Here is a 13,032-nt window from a genome sequence, read left to right as displayed (position 1 = left end):
AATGGTTTGATATTTATTGCTCTAGCCTGGTTTGGAGTTATTTTGTTGCTCTGTCAAGATGGAGTTCAGTGGCATCACCCCTGAATCTGTAAACAAAATCTCACCTATGAAACACAACAATAAAATGAACTTCAAACAACAGTAACTGTGGTGAAACAAGTAATCTTTCTCTTGGTGGCGTTAATTGCTTTCTGAGAATTGGAGATTTTTAACAGTGGTTGGCTTTTTGTGACTTCCAGCTATGCACTGATTCTGTGAACTTACATTACATGTAGTAGAGGCAAATACATCAGTTGGGTAATTTTTTTTCCCCATCCTTTTCCCCAGTCCATCCTTGTCCAGCTCAAGTTTTGGCCAAGTTATTAAGCAGAAAACACAAGTCCTTTACCTGGGAGCTGACCCTCATCACCTCTTGGAATAGCAGAGATGCACCAGAGTCCCTTGAAGAAACGTGTCTTCTCCAGCAACCCTCCAGGAGAAACTTTTATTTGAAGCCAGGTTCTTATCCTGGAAGGGATTCCCTGGATTTATATAGAATTAGATAAAAGGATCTAGATGGAGTTAGAAGGAAGAACAGTACAAAGTTATTTGCTCTCACAAGAGTTTATTTAGGATCTTTTCCAAGAACCTATAGATAAACCTATACTTTAAATAATAAGTTTAGTACAAAAAAGTTTGGAAGGTGCTAACAGTTGGAGGCTGGACAAGACCTGGAAGCCAGGGGTTACCCAGATGTGGTTAATCACAGGTGCTGTGGCAAAGAGCTTACAGTTGGCAAGAGAACAAGTTACAGGCACGTGAGGTAACCTATTCAGTTTAGACAGGAAAATAGGTAACAAAAATAAATAGCATCCTTTATCCTGAACTCTAATGAATACAGATTGCAGCAGGTTCCTCAGAACTGATCTTTTTCCAGGTCTGTCTCAGTGAATTCTTTATTCATATATTTAGATTTTTAAGACAGTATTACTGGCTTCAGCTTTTATGCATATATTTCTAGCTGAATATCAGTTTTGATGTATTTAAGACTATAAGAGGAATCAGAAAAAATCACAGAAAAAGGAAAATTGTCTATTTTGTCTACTTTGATTACATTACCCCCTTCCCCCCCCCCAAAAAAAAAAAAAAAAAACAACAGTTCTGAAGAGAAAGTGTATTAAGCCAGCTTAATTACCCTTTAGACCTTACCAGGAATCATAACGTAATAATAGGCTGCACTCATTCTGGGGGCATATGGTAGGAAAGCCCTGTGGTGAATCTAATATTAGAATTTAGCTGCGCTCCCAGAGGAACAGGTTTGGTTTCTTTAGAGAAAAGCCCCAGAATTGTTGTAGGCTGCACGGTGCACCTCTGGGCCACAAAGAAAATTGTTTTTTCCAGCGCGACAGCTGTGAATTAAGGGTGATGGGGATGGATAATACTTCTGGCTAGAGCAGACGCCAAGCAGAGGGCACGTGCTCATCCTGACATCAAATAGATGTTCTGTTCCTTTAGTACTGCCCAGAACTTTGGAAAAATCCAGACTGGTTCTCTTTGCAGACTGAAATGTTTCTGAGGCCAGACTTTGACAACGTGCAGTCTCAGAGCTGAGCGTTTTCTATCGATGGCATCACTGAGCAAAAAGTACTGCTTTTTCTAAGCCCAGGATAGTGTAGTAACAAATTTATGTCACAAGATGGAGCTTCAAACCAGCTGTGAAGGTGCCTCCACAGCTGGATGTTGGGTTTGTTTGTGGGTTGGTTTTTTTTTTAAATAGGAGCAGCAATTTCATAGCATATTTAAAATTTATTCCCCAAAAAAATAAAATACATGGTATCCAATTAATTAGAGTCACTATGATGAAGGATTTATGGAATGAAAGAATGAAACCATAAGAATGTATTTTCCTGAATACATTCACAGTAACGCACTAAGGCAACATACAAAGATAAAGCGGTTTAAAAGCATTTGCGGTGAACGATGGAAGGACCAGCCTCGTCGTATTCCTGTTTGCTGATCCACATCTGCTGGAAAGTGGAGAGGGAGGCAAGAATAGAGCCTCCGATCCAGACGGAGTACTTACGTTCAGGGGGAGCAATGATCTGTTTAAGAAATAAAAGCAGTAAGTACAACTGTCCGCTGTGAATAAATTACATTTGTTATAAGAAATATTAATCAGTGACATTTGATATGAACAAAACCACTGTATCTACGTGCTAGTATCATCCCTGGCGTTACAGTTAGCCATTGCTGCAAGCAGTAAAGTTTAAAAGTTGTTATTTAAGTCTAAATCCCAGTCTAAATCCTCAGTTTCTCTGCCCGAGTAGAGTAAGAGTCATGCATTTGTGTATTCATGACGGGGTATGAAAAAAAGGGAGATGATTGCTCTGGAAACATACAGCGACAGCCCAGGAGGGCTTGGGGAAGCGCGTGACCTACGGGGCACTCTTGCTGGTACAGCCACCAAAACACCAGCAGAGCAAGGAGCTGAAGATCTGAAGCAGCAGGAAGATGGGATCGTCAGACTCTCCTGAACTTGTTGGACAAGAACAAAGCCCAGCATTTCCTCTCTCCCATCTGCACCAGCCAAAAGGGCTGAAGAAGCTCAGATGTAGCCCCAGCAGGAAATTTATGCTGTTGGGTCCACGTTATTCATGTTCAGGCAGTTTGGAGAATTCCTCCTGAACAAGGAAAGGAGAGGAGAGAAGGTTCTCCTCTTCCCGCAACAAACTTACCCACCGGTCATTATTTCCTAGAAGGTAGAGACATGCTTCAAAATATGTAAAAAGCACTTACTCTGTAAAGTGTTACCACGTTTCATAGCATTTTTGAGGACTTTGCATGTGCCAACTCAAATAGTCGACAAATAATTGCACCATACCTTGATCTTCATGGTGCTGGGAGCCAGGGCAGTGATTTCCTTCTGCATCCTGTCTGCGATACCCGGGTACATGGTGGTGCCTCCAGACAGCACGTTGTTGGCGTAAAGATCCTTCCTGATGTCTATATCACACTTCATGATGCTGTTGTAAGTGGTTTCGTGAATGCCAGCAGACTCCATGCCTGGGGAAGTCACAGAAGAACTCTGAGGAAGCAGCTCCCTACAGAGACTTAAAATCGTTAACACAGGACCGACAACATGAACTTTAGTGTCTCTTTGGAAGAGCTCGCTCTTCAAAGCTGTGGAAATCTGGAAAGTTGTTCTGCAGCTGCCTAAATTATTTACTTAGGAGTTCCTTGGTGTTCAGCCCTCCTCTCCCCCTTACGCACACAACTCCTCCTTAAAAAGAAAGCCGGGGGTGTGGAATAATAAAGTTTCCACTGGGCCTTTGCAGGCAATCTCAAATGTCCTAAGAATTCCTTATAAGGTCTTGGAATATTTTGTTTTCTTTTTTCTTTTTTTTTTTTAAATTGAGCCAGCTCAGAGACGGAACAGTTCAAAAAATGTTCTAATGCCTCTAAGAATGCAACTACTTCATCTATTTCTGAGCTGAAATCCTGCCCGTTGGCAGAACTGACAGCAGACTTCGGTGTGACCTTGCTGCACGTCTGCCTTCACGGCTGTCCATTAGCAATGCATCGCGTTGGCTTTGCTCCGCAAATATTTATTTTGGGAAAGCATTTTGCCTTATTGTTTGACACAGAGTTCCTCCCACCGTATCAAATAAAATGATCATTTTATAAGGGGTGCTGGGACATACTTGAGTGTAGGTTCGGGTGACAAATGGGACAGAGTCAAAAGAAAACAGGGACTTGATATTTAAATGCAGTTGACAGAGGCAGAACAGTCGTTCAACCTACCAATGAAGGATGGCTGGAAGAGGGTCTCCGGGCAGCGGAAGCGTTCGTTTCCAATGGTGATCACCTGGCCATCAGGAAGCTCATAGCTTTTCTCCAGAGAGGAGGAAGAGGCAGCAGTGGCCATCTCATTTTCAAAGTCCAGGGCCACGTAGCACAGCTTCTCCTTGATGTCACGGACAATTTCACGCTCAGCTGTCAAAGAGGATTCAACCTTTAGAGTGGCATTGAGGAAGGACCCAGCATCTCTTCTCCCAAGGAACAGGCAATAGGACAAGAGGAAATGGCCTCAAGTTGTGCCAGGGGAGGTTTAGGATGGATACTAGGAACAATTTCTGCACTGAGAGGATTATTAAGCACTGAAAGAGGCTGCCCAGGGCAGTGGTGGAGTCACCATCCCTGGAGGGATTTAAAAGCCAGGCAGACGTGGTGCTGAGGGACATGGGTTAGTGGTGGGTTTTGTCAGTGTTGGGTTGATGGTTGGACTCGATGATCTGAAAGGTCCCTTCCAACCTGGGCAATTCTATGATTCTATGTTGACAGGTTTTTCCATTTCATCACCCAACACCCTCCCCATTTTTTTACACAAATCCTCTGCTAGTCCTGCAGGACACTTCTCTGTCAGACTCCTTCTTGCATCTACTCAACTGCAGAACCACCACCAGCCCTTCTAAGGCCACTAGAAACATTGCACATTCAACTCTCTGCACAAGCTCTCCTCCTCGGGCAGCAGCCTGTGTCCTTACCAGTGGTGACAAAGGAGTAGCCCCGTTCCGTCAGGATTTTCATGAGGTAGTCTGTCAGGTCCCGGCCAGCCAGATCCAGGCGCATGATGGCATGGGGCAGGGCGTAGCCTTCGTAAATTGGCACATTGTGGGTGACACCATCCCCGGAGTCAAGCACAATCCCTTGGAGGAGATAACACACGAGTCATTCCCAGGTGCACATCAATAGTTTAGTGATGGTTTTGTGATGGTTTTGATGGTTTAGTGATGGCTTTTGTCAGTGTTGGGTTGATGGTTGGACTCAATGATCTAAAAGGTCCCTTCCAGCCCAGGCAATTCTATGTTTCTGTGATTCTATCAACACATCAAACTATTTCAAACTCTAGCCCAGAGACCTACCTGTGGTACGTCCAGAAGCATAGAGGGACAGAACGGCTTGAATAGCGACATACATGGCTGGCACGTTGAAAGTCTCGAACATAATCTGAAATGCAATTAAAATAATTGCCTTAACGCTAGGGGTTTTGGTTTAGTTGAAGCAATTTACTGAAAGAGAGGGAGAAGATTTTCCTATTTCTTGGTGGTTGGTAATAGCAAGGAAGGAAAATACAAAACCTAAATCGAAAAATAATTGTCCTACAAGACATCTCCCTGTATCTGGCCTATATCTTTAACGTGTGAATACGGACATGTGCACATATTAGAGATAATTTTGTAATAGGCCTGGGGATAAAACCAGACTAAGATGCCATAAAGCTTGGACAGACTGAAGTACTCACATTCAAAGCAGATACACTGATTTTCCGAACTAAATGTCATAATATGCATGGTGGTCACTGTGCACTTTCCATCTTCCCTAACTAAGAGAGAGACTTCCGGGCAGCACAACTAACTGAAATGATGACGTTCCTATCCTGTTCAATACACAAAGTTGGAATTATTCCATAATAATTCCATACATGTTCCATTTAGTGAGAGCTCACCTGAGTCATTTTCTCCCGGTTGGCTTTGGGATTCAGCGGGGCTTCAGTCAGCAGAGTGGGGTGTTCTTCAGGTGCCACACGGAGCTCGTTATAGAAAGAGTGATGCCAGATCTGAGGACAATGGGAGAAGGCAAAGGAAAGAAACACCATCAGCCAGCAGCACAGGATCATCCCAGACAGGTATTGTGCTCCAGAGCCCTAGAGATATCTAGGAATGTTTCTCATGCAGTTGTTCTTACTGCCTACAGAGAGATCACCAAAGTAAAGAAAAGCACCATCCTCAGGTTTTACTGCTCATAATATATGATTTATTTTAAGGACACGGAAATTAATGAAAATAAATATGGTATTCTTACAGTAGAGATAGAGCAGGACAGACTTGGTTCCAGTGACACTATTTGGATAACGATTGAAAGGGAAACAGTTCCAGAACAACTCTAGAACACAGGCAGACCCATGGAGTAGAGGTCAACAGGTAATGGGTCTCTTGAAGGCAGTTTCATCTTTGGGTTTATAGAGGCCAGCCCAAGAATTCACAGAACCAAAGGCAGGCAAATAAATGGTTCGTGAGGCTGAAAGTCACCTTGTGTTTAACACCTCTACACAACTCACTCCTGCCAGCCATAAAAACCTGAGGCCACGTGGACCACAATGAGGAGGTCAATACATCAACAAGAAGTGAAACCACCAGACACTTTCTAAAGGCCAAGAAGTTTTTTCTAAGCTTGTTTTCAAGCTGGTGGTGATCAGAGACCACTTGATAAGCTAAGCATCTGAAAGGTTTTACTTCCAAGTAAAACCTACAACACTGTGGGGGTCAGTCAGTCCTGTGTGACTCCACAGTGTGTTGTGATGTCCTGGCTGTTCCAAACAGCCCTATTTCCAGAGCACAACACTAAATAGAGATACCACCTCAGAAATCATATCAACCGTAGAGACCATGACTATAAACATGGTTCCTGAAGCCTTTCATCCAAATATTGGCTCTGAAACGGGTGCATTGCACTGCAATACCGCTAATCTTTCAAGCATTAAAAAGTCTGCGTGTAAGCAGTGCCCTTCACACCAGAATCACACACACACTTTGCATTTCTACAGAAACAGGCACCTTCTTAAATTCCATTTCCTTACAAATTGAGCATATTCTTTTCTTTCCTTCCCCGTCCCTCCTCCATTAATTAGCAAAGATTTATAGATCGCACTGGAGTGAAAGAACTCCCAATTACTATTTTGAAGCACTCCTAGTAGTACTTCAGCTTTAGAAGCAAGTCAACCTTTGCTGTGAACAAGCTTCTGGTTAAGCCACTCTTGCTAGCATGAGGCTTTCATCTGAAGTGTAGTGGGTATTCTGTAAACATTTGATTCAAGTCTTTCTGTTTGCCAGCAGCACACAGGTACTTTTCAAAGCTGAAATACCTTCTCCATGTCATCCCAGTTTGTAATGATGCCGTGCTCTATGGGGTACTTCAGGGTGAGGATTCCCCTCTTGCTCTGAGCCTCATCCCCTACGTAGCTGTCTTTTTGGCCCATACCAACCATCACACCCTGTAAAATAACACAAACGGAGTTAGTCCCTCAGGGAGGGCTGTCACACAGCAGATAGAACATTAGCTGTGAAATAAATCCAGTTGCCAGTCATACGAGTTACAAAATACAAATACTAATGAATGGAGAGTTACTCGTTGCTCTTTAATTGCCAAAATTAAATGTTTAGTTCACTTAAATCTCTGGAGTTCATGCTTCCACTACAGTTTAAGTAAATCCAACAAGTACAATGTCAAATGTATCAAGAAAAAGTAGAAAAACGGGGTTGTTTTAATGTTCATTATTGTTAGGGATGAACTGCCCACTGTAATAAAAAATAAAAGTAGAAAGTGATCTTGTGCCATCTAAGGGTCAAGACAGAGCAATACACTCTGTACACTTCCCAAAGCATAAATGTCAACATTTTTTATTCTTTTTGAACACTATAATATTGTCATTAGAGCCAGGCATTTCAAATCTACTAGTACAGGCTTCTTGTCAGGTGTTTTCATGGATCCTATAGAAATGGTCCACGGACCAGAAGCTGCAAAATACTCTGGATATACAGTAGTCTCAATGTTAAAGACAGAAATATTGGGGAAAAATAGCATATAGTAGGATGCTTTGAATGCATAATACTCTTACCAGAACTTAGTCTCTACAGACTCCAAACTTTGGCATCTCTAACTCTCTTGTCTTAAAAACAGGCAACCTGGATTTGGAGTTTTTGATGGGATGATCCTTCCTCCAGGGGACTAATACTATCTGTGATATGGGACCAGGAAAGAAAAGTTCTAGAAATTTGTATTTATTTCCACTGTGACTGTATGGCTTGGTTTTGAGCAACTAATACTGTTCACATGATCAACAGGAGCTGGCATTTGAGTATATTTTTTAAATTATCTTAATGCCCAGAGGCCTTAATTAGAGCTCCATCCCTCGCTGCTATACTGGAAGGCAGACATTTCTCCAGCCCTGAAGAACTTAAAATGCATTTGCTGGGAATATGAAGTGCCACATCTTACAACCAGTTTACCTCTTTCCACTTCACCAGGGCCTCAGATGCCATAGAAGCAATTAGGTGGATCCACTAATTAGGTGGATTCGTTTGTTGTGGCCTAGCCAAGCTGCTCTAGGTCATGCTGGTGATGATCCGGCTCAGAAACTCTCCGTATTTAACAGTTCAGGTAACAAATGTATTTTGCAAACTATGAAAGTCAAGTGGAATGTATCAGATACTCAAATGTTAACCTTGAAGCTAAAGAAACTCAGCCCAATTTGTGACACAGTTAAATGAATAAAGGCAGGAAGGGACTGGAAACTTGTCTTTTCTCCTTTACTTTTCCCCACATCACCCATCAGCAGCTTTTAGGGCAGTCAAAATTTCCAGATACTTCTGTGTTGGGCTTTTTTGTTATTTTTTTTTTAAAGTAGCTTCACGCACCAAGTTCTCTGGGTGATCCAAAATTAAGGGGCAGGGAAAAGAGGGCATAGAAGGGAGTGAAAAATGTTAGAAGGTTTCCTTCCACACAACAAGAGACCTTCTTTGCCTCGGGTGAGTGCACTGCTGCCCTGGAAACACAGGTCACCCAGGGCTGGGCTAGCAGCCCACGGGAAAAGGTGGCCCTGGGATGGAGGGCTGGGGTCAGGGCAGCAAAGCCTTCCACAACCCCAGTATGGAATTAACCAAAGCAGTTCATCACCTGGTGCCTGGGGCGACCCACGATGGAAGGGAAAACTGCCCGTGGAGCATCATCCCCAGCGAAGCCGGCTTTACAGAGCCCTGACCCGTTGTCACACACCAGGGCGGTGCTGTCCTCTTCCTCGCACATCTTCTACGTCAACCTCCTCAGGCCCTCCAGGAAGAAAACAACCCTATGAAAACGGCAGGAAAAAATTAAAAATTAAGAAAAAAAACAGCGAAAAACCATACTCAGGTGGCAACCAGCACCAGCAAAAAGAGGGATGGCAGCAGTTTGGCCACTGCAATGTCTATGGGGCCATCCGAGGGAACGGGCTTCCTTTGGAAAGCAGGAGAGGTTTCAGCCATGTCTGCCGGAGGGCTGGAGGCACCAGAGATTGTCCAGGGGATTCCAGAGGAGACTCCCAGTCCCGCGGCACGGGCAGACACATCGGGGAGCAGCAAATCTAAATTTGGTCACAGAAATCCAAATCTGGAGGTGGGTGGAAGATAAAAGAGAAGGCTGGGCTGGGAGCTGCAAAGCCAAAGATCCCTTTGCATCGGATTTGGCACAATTTCCCCTGTTTTTCTATCACCCCTGGCACACGTGGGCACATGCGGGAAGCTGTCAAAGGTAAGAGCAGGTCGGTCTCCCCCATTCAGTCTTAGGCTTCCCCAAAAACCAACCTCACTGAATGCTCTGCATGCACCAGGGGCATTTTCCCAATGGAGATATTAACCCCCTGGGTGAAGATGGCCAGTGAAGTTTACATTTAACCTTTTAAAAGAGAGGACTTGTTCCCAATTAAAAAGGAGTGAAAAAAAAGAAAAATCCTTTTCCAGGCCTCCCAGAGTCACTCAGAAAAAACAACCCGCCTTTACAGGGAAGCCAGGCACAGTATGTGTTTTAAAATCAGGCCGTAGCGTATGCTCCACCATCATTTGAAAGCAGTTAATAAACTGCACTTGTAGAGCGGCAGAGCAATTTATGTTGGCTCCTTGTCTCAGTAAAAAGAAGCTCTTTTCCTCCTCTGGCAACAGGCAGATAATACGGGTAATAAAAATGCTTTGAAGGCTTTGTATCAGAGTCAATTACAGACACAAGCCCCGAATACCAGGAGTCAAAGCAGAACTATTTGCTCACAATTTATAGCGTGGCAGGGAATCGCTTGGCTCGCTCCGAGCCCGGGGCTTCCAGGCAGAGTCCAACAAATTGCGATGTGTTAACAGCTCAAGGAGACGGCTGTCATCCACGGACAGTCTCCAGCCTCCACAGCCTTCTGCCGCAGGAATACTGGGAGCGCTGGACAAAGTGGGAATGGGGTCAGGGAGAGCCGTGGCCGGTGAGGAAAGGAGCCTGCGACCTCTTTAGCCTCTAAAACACAGGGAACAAGCACAGAGGGCTCTCCCAAACCCTTCGTTTAAGATCCCCCGGCTCTCCCCAGCCAGCAGGAGGACAGGGGAATCCTAACTTGATGTGCTCCAGACATTTTATCATTATCATTAAAGGAAAGCAGTAGGTTGCGACTTCTATATTTATTAGACTCCTGGGAAAACAAGCTCTTTATATTCAAAGACGTCCTGAATGGAGCACAATTGTTATCTGGCATGAATGAACAGGCTGGTTTGGACAAACCATTTCCTAATTAGGAAACAGGCTTTTCGACCGCCTGTTTTTGGAAGGGAGTCGGAGGTCAGGGGGTTTGCTCCAACCCATGCAGCTCAGGCAGTGCCAAAAATCACTTGGGGGAGGGGGAAGGAGAGGGCAGGAAAGGCTACATTTCTGAGCTCAGCGGCCTCTAAATGAAAACCATATTTAGTAATAAAGCACAAAAAGCTGAAAAATCCAAGCTGAGTGATTTCGGACGGGGCGCTCTGCATCCAGGCAGCAAGTTACGGCTCAGGACTCCCACGGCACGTGGTGGCAACATCTCACAGCAGCAAATGCCACTCCACACCGTGGAAGAAAGGAAACTTTTCTCCCAAGTAATTAATAACAGTATTTAGACGCTTTTTTTCTACTTGCCTTTTTATCTAAAGATAACCAAACCCCTCGCCAATCTCCACAAGATGTTAAGAGAAGTCCAGCCCCACAAGAAATACTGTGTGTAGCCTGCTCCTTAATTAAATGTTTGGCATTTTACGCAGCAGTAGTTTCACATGCACAGAGACAGGGATGAATACACACACATCCTCATTGTAGCCTGTTAAGACACCACTCATTTGCACAATTCCAGCTCTTCTTACAGCCACATTCCCCAAAACACTCACGTCACCTTACACTGAGGTAACAGCACTAAGGCAAACCTGCTGAGAAACACCACTACATACCCCTTCAGGACCTCTGTTCTGTCCCAAACTGACACCCCAAGGTCACCCGGGTTCATTTAAACACGAATAAAGCTGTAATTCCAGCTGTGGCATCACACAGACTGTGTCTTTACACAGTTGCTGGAGTGCCGGGGGAATCAGCAAAACCATCAGGCAGCGCTTTTCTTTCCCTTTCAGAAGTGCTATCACAATAAAGACAACCCAGCAGTGACATGACGAGCATTTTATCAATCCAACCCTAATGAGCGAGTTTGCTGAAGCAACGCTGCAGCCCAGCAGTACCTCCTCCCGAACGGCTCCCCTTTGACATGAGTTAATTGGCGTCTCCGCCAGCAAATTGTAAATCACGGCATTGGTTGGGTGCCACTTACCCTGACAGAGCTGGGCTGGGGAGGGATGTTCTGGGACGATGCTCTCTGTCTGAAAGCCTGGAGGTTGGTTATATACCCCCCCCGGCTCCTCTCCTCCCACCCGCCTCCCAAACAAGGAGCAGAGACAGGCAGAGACAGAGCCGGAGTCTCTAACAAAACCATATAGGGACCTTATCCCAAAAAACCTCTAATCCGGGTGGCCATGGGCCCTGGGTCTCTTCCACCGCATTCCAGCGTGGAGCTCATGAAACGGGAGGAGACTTTCAGTTGTGCAAGATAAACACTTTTAAAACTTCAGGAGAGTTGCTAAAACAGAGAGGGAGGGAGCGACAGGCACCCTCTGTCTGGCAGGAGGAGCACGTGTTCAACCAAGAGAGGTCCAGGGCTCTCCAGGGTGACACCCAAGAGGCAGAAAGATCAATGGGAAGAGCGGTCATTTATAATAGGGGAGGCATTTTTGTAAGCAACGCTTTCCTTTCATTAAAGATATTGAGAAAAAAACAATGAAAATATTTCTGGCAAGCTCAACAGTCTCTTTGAAAGCTCATTTTTTTTCTTGTATGCTAAATTGTCTTGTATGCTAAATTACCCGTAGGCCTAAGGGTAATGAAAAAAGTACCTGCTGTTGTACAAGGTTCACAGCAAAGTCTTCAAAGGTTGTGAAAATGTTCTGTTAAAAGACCCTTACGATCCCCTCTGGACCGCGATGGGTTAGAATCCATCCTCTTTCTCCATCAGCTTATTTTCAAACCCCTGGGAACCGGGGGCCAGCTTCACCCCAGCGCTACTCCACGGACGGCCACAAGTCTGGACCGGCGTAAGCTCGTCTCAAATTGTTCCTAATTAAGTTGTTAAATTTTATAACACACACCCCCCCCATCCAGCTCTTTTCCGTTGGGCATATTTTTAGCGCATAAAGCAAGGGTTCTCACCGCACAAGTTATTTTCAGCGCAGGGCTGGATTTTTACAGCTGGAGCCAGCTGTTCTCTGGGCAGGGCGATTCCAACAAAGCGGCCCCGTCACAGTCAACCATATTTTGTCAGTGAGTTTGTACCAAAGACCAGAAACCAGCATCTCTGAACTCCTCCAAAGCCCGAAACCATTACAAATTCAAAACTGCCCTACGCCCACGAGCCACGGAAGATGTGAGAACCCAAGTGAGATCCTGGCTTTGTGCGTCTTGCTTCAACGGGGAGGAGCATCACACCGTGTGTTTGCTGCCTAATTGAGTGGTCTTAATGCACGAAAACCTCCCCTACAACCGCGGCGGCAGCTTCTCTGATGGAGAGATTATCAGGACCAGGCCACCAGTAGAGAGAGCAGAGAGGCAGAATTATGGACTGAAGGCCAAAAGGAATTTAACTTTTAAGGAAAGGAACTTTTAAGGAATGTAACTGCCTTGGAGGGTCAGAAACAGAAGCTAGCAAGTGTTGGAACATGAGCCATGCAAAAGCTATTTGTTATTTCAGTTCCAGCAACATTGCAAAAGATAAGAGATACTAAAAAAAAAAAAAAGGGGGAAAAAACCCACCAAGGTAAGCAACCCACAACAGCCGATATAGAGAGATTCTTTTTTGCATATCTCCAACTGCCACTCCAAGGACAGCCAAACCCAAATTCTTTGTTTTCAAACAACACT

General features: G+C 44.7%; 2 protein-coding genes across 5 annotated transcripts in view; one reads left to right on the top strand and one right to left on the bottom strand.

The window, feature by feature from the left end:
- Positions 1-147: 147 nt before the first annotated feature.
- Positions 148-11,438, bottom strand: ACTA2 (actin alpha 2, smooth muscle). Of its 4 annotated transcripts, XM_074154420.1 has the most exons (9): positions 11,393-11,438; positions 8,713-8,884; positions 6,902-7,030; positions 5,486-5,596; positions 4,902-4,986; positions 4,524-4,685; positions 3,781-3,972; positions 2,861-3,042; positions 148-2,081 (listed from the first exon to the last, which is right to left on the bottom strand). In XM_074154420.1, the coding sequence occupies exons 2-9, from the start codon at positions 8,839-8,841 to the stop codon at positions 1,938-1,940; spliced, it is 1,134 nt and encodes a 377-aa protein (XP_074010521.1). In that variant the 5' UTR covers positions 8,842-8,884; positions 11,393-11,438; the 3' UTR covers positions 148-1,937. The 4 variants fall into 4 exon arrangements, with proteins under 4 accessions (XP_074010521.1, XP_074010524.1, XP_074010522.1 ...); XM_074154423.1 differs by lacking the exons at positions 3,781-3,972; positions 11,393-11,438 and having other exon boundaries at positions 154-2,081; positions 8,713-8,841; XM_074154421.1 differs by lacking the exons at positions 5,486-5,596; positions 11,393-11,438 and having other exon boundaries at positions 154-2,081; positions 8,713-8,841.
- The window catches only part of FAS (Fas cell surface death receptor), a 29,477-nt gene continuing 25,750 nt past the window's right edge, over positions 9,306-13,032 (top strand). Inside the window, exon 1 of the mRNA XM_074154945.1 lies at positions 9,306-9,324. Within this exon, the coding sequence (XP_074011046.1) occupies positions 9,306-9,324 (19 nt within the window). The remainder of the gene's footprint in view (positions 9,325-13,032) is intronic.

Source organism: Numenius arquata, chromosome 10 (genome assembly GCF_964106895.1).
Source record: "Numenius arquata chromosome 10, bNumArq3.hap1.1, whole genome shotgun sequence".
NCBI classification, from domain to species: Eukaryota; Metazoa; Chordata; class Aves; order Charadriiformes; family Scolopacidae; genus Numenius; species Numenius arquata.
This window is presented reverse-complemented; position numbering and strand designations above follow the sequence as displayed.

Bases quoted from the DNA above. Each gene is read 5' to 3' on its own strand.
- ACTA2 (XM_074154420.1), bottom strand. From the start codon at position 8,841: ATGTGCGAGGAAGAGGACAGCACCGCCCTGGTGTGTGACAACGGGTCA. The intron at 7,031-8,712 runs GTGATGAACTGC...GTTATTTTACAG, and splicing joins TGGGTCGCCCCAGGCACCAG to GGTGTGATGGTTGGTATGGG. The intron at 3,973-4,523 runs GTAAGGACACAG...CCTCTTTGACAG, and splicing joins CTACTCCTTTGTCACCACTG to CTGAGCGTGAAATTGTCCGT.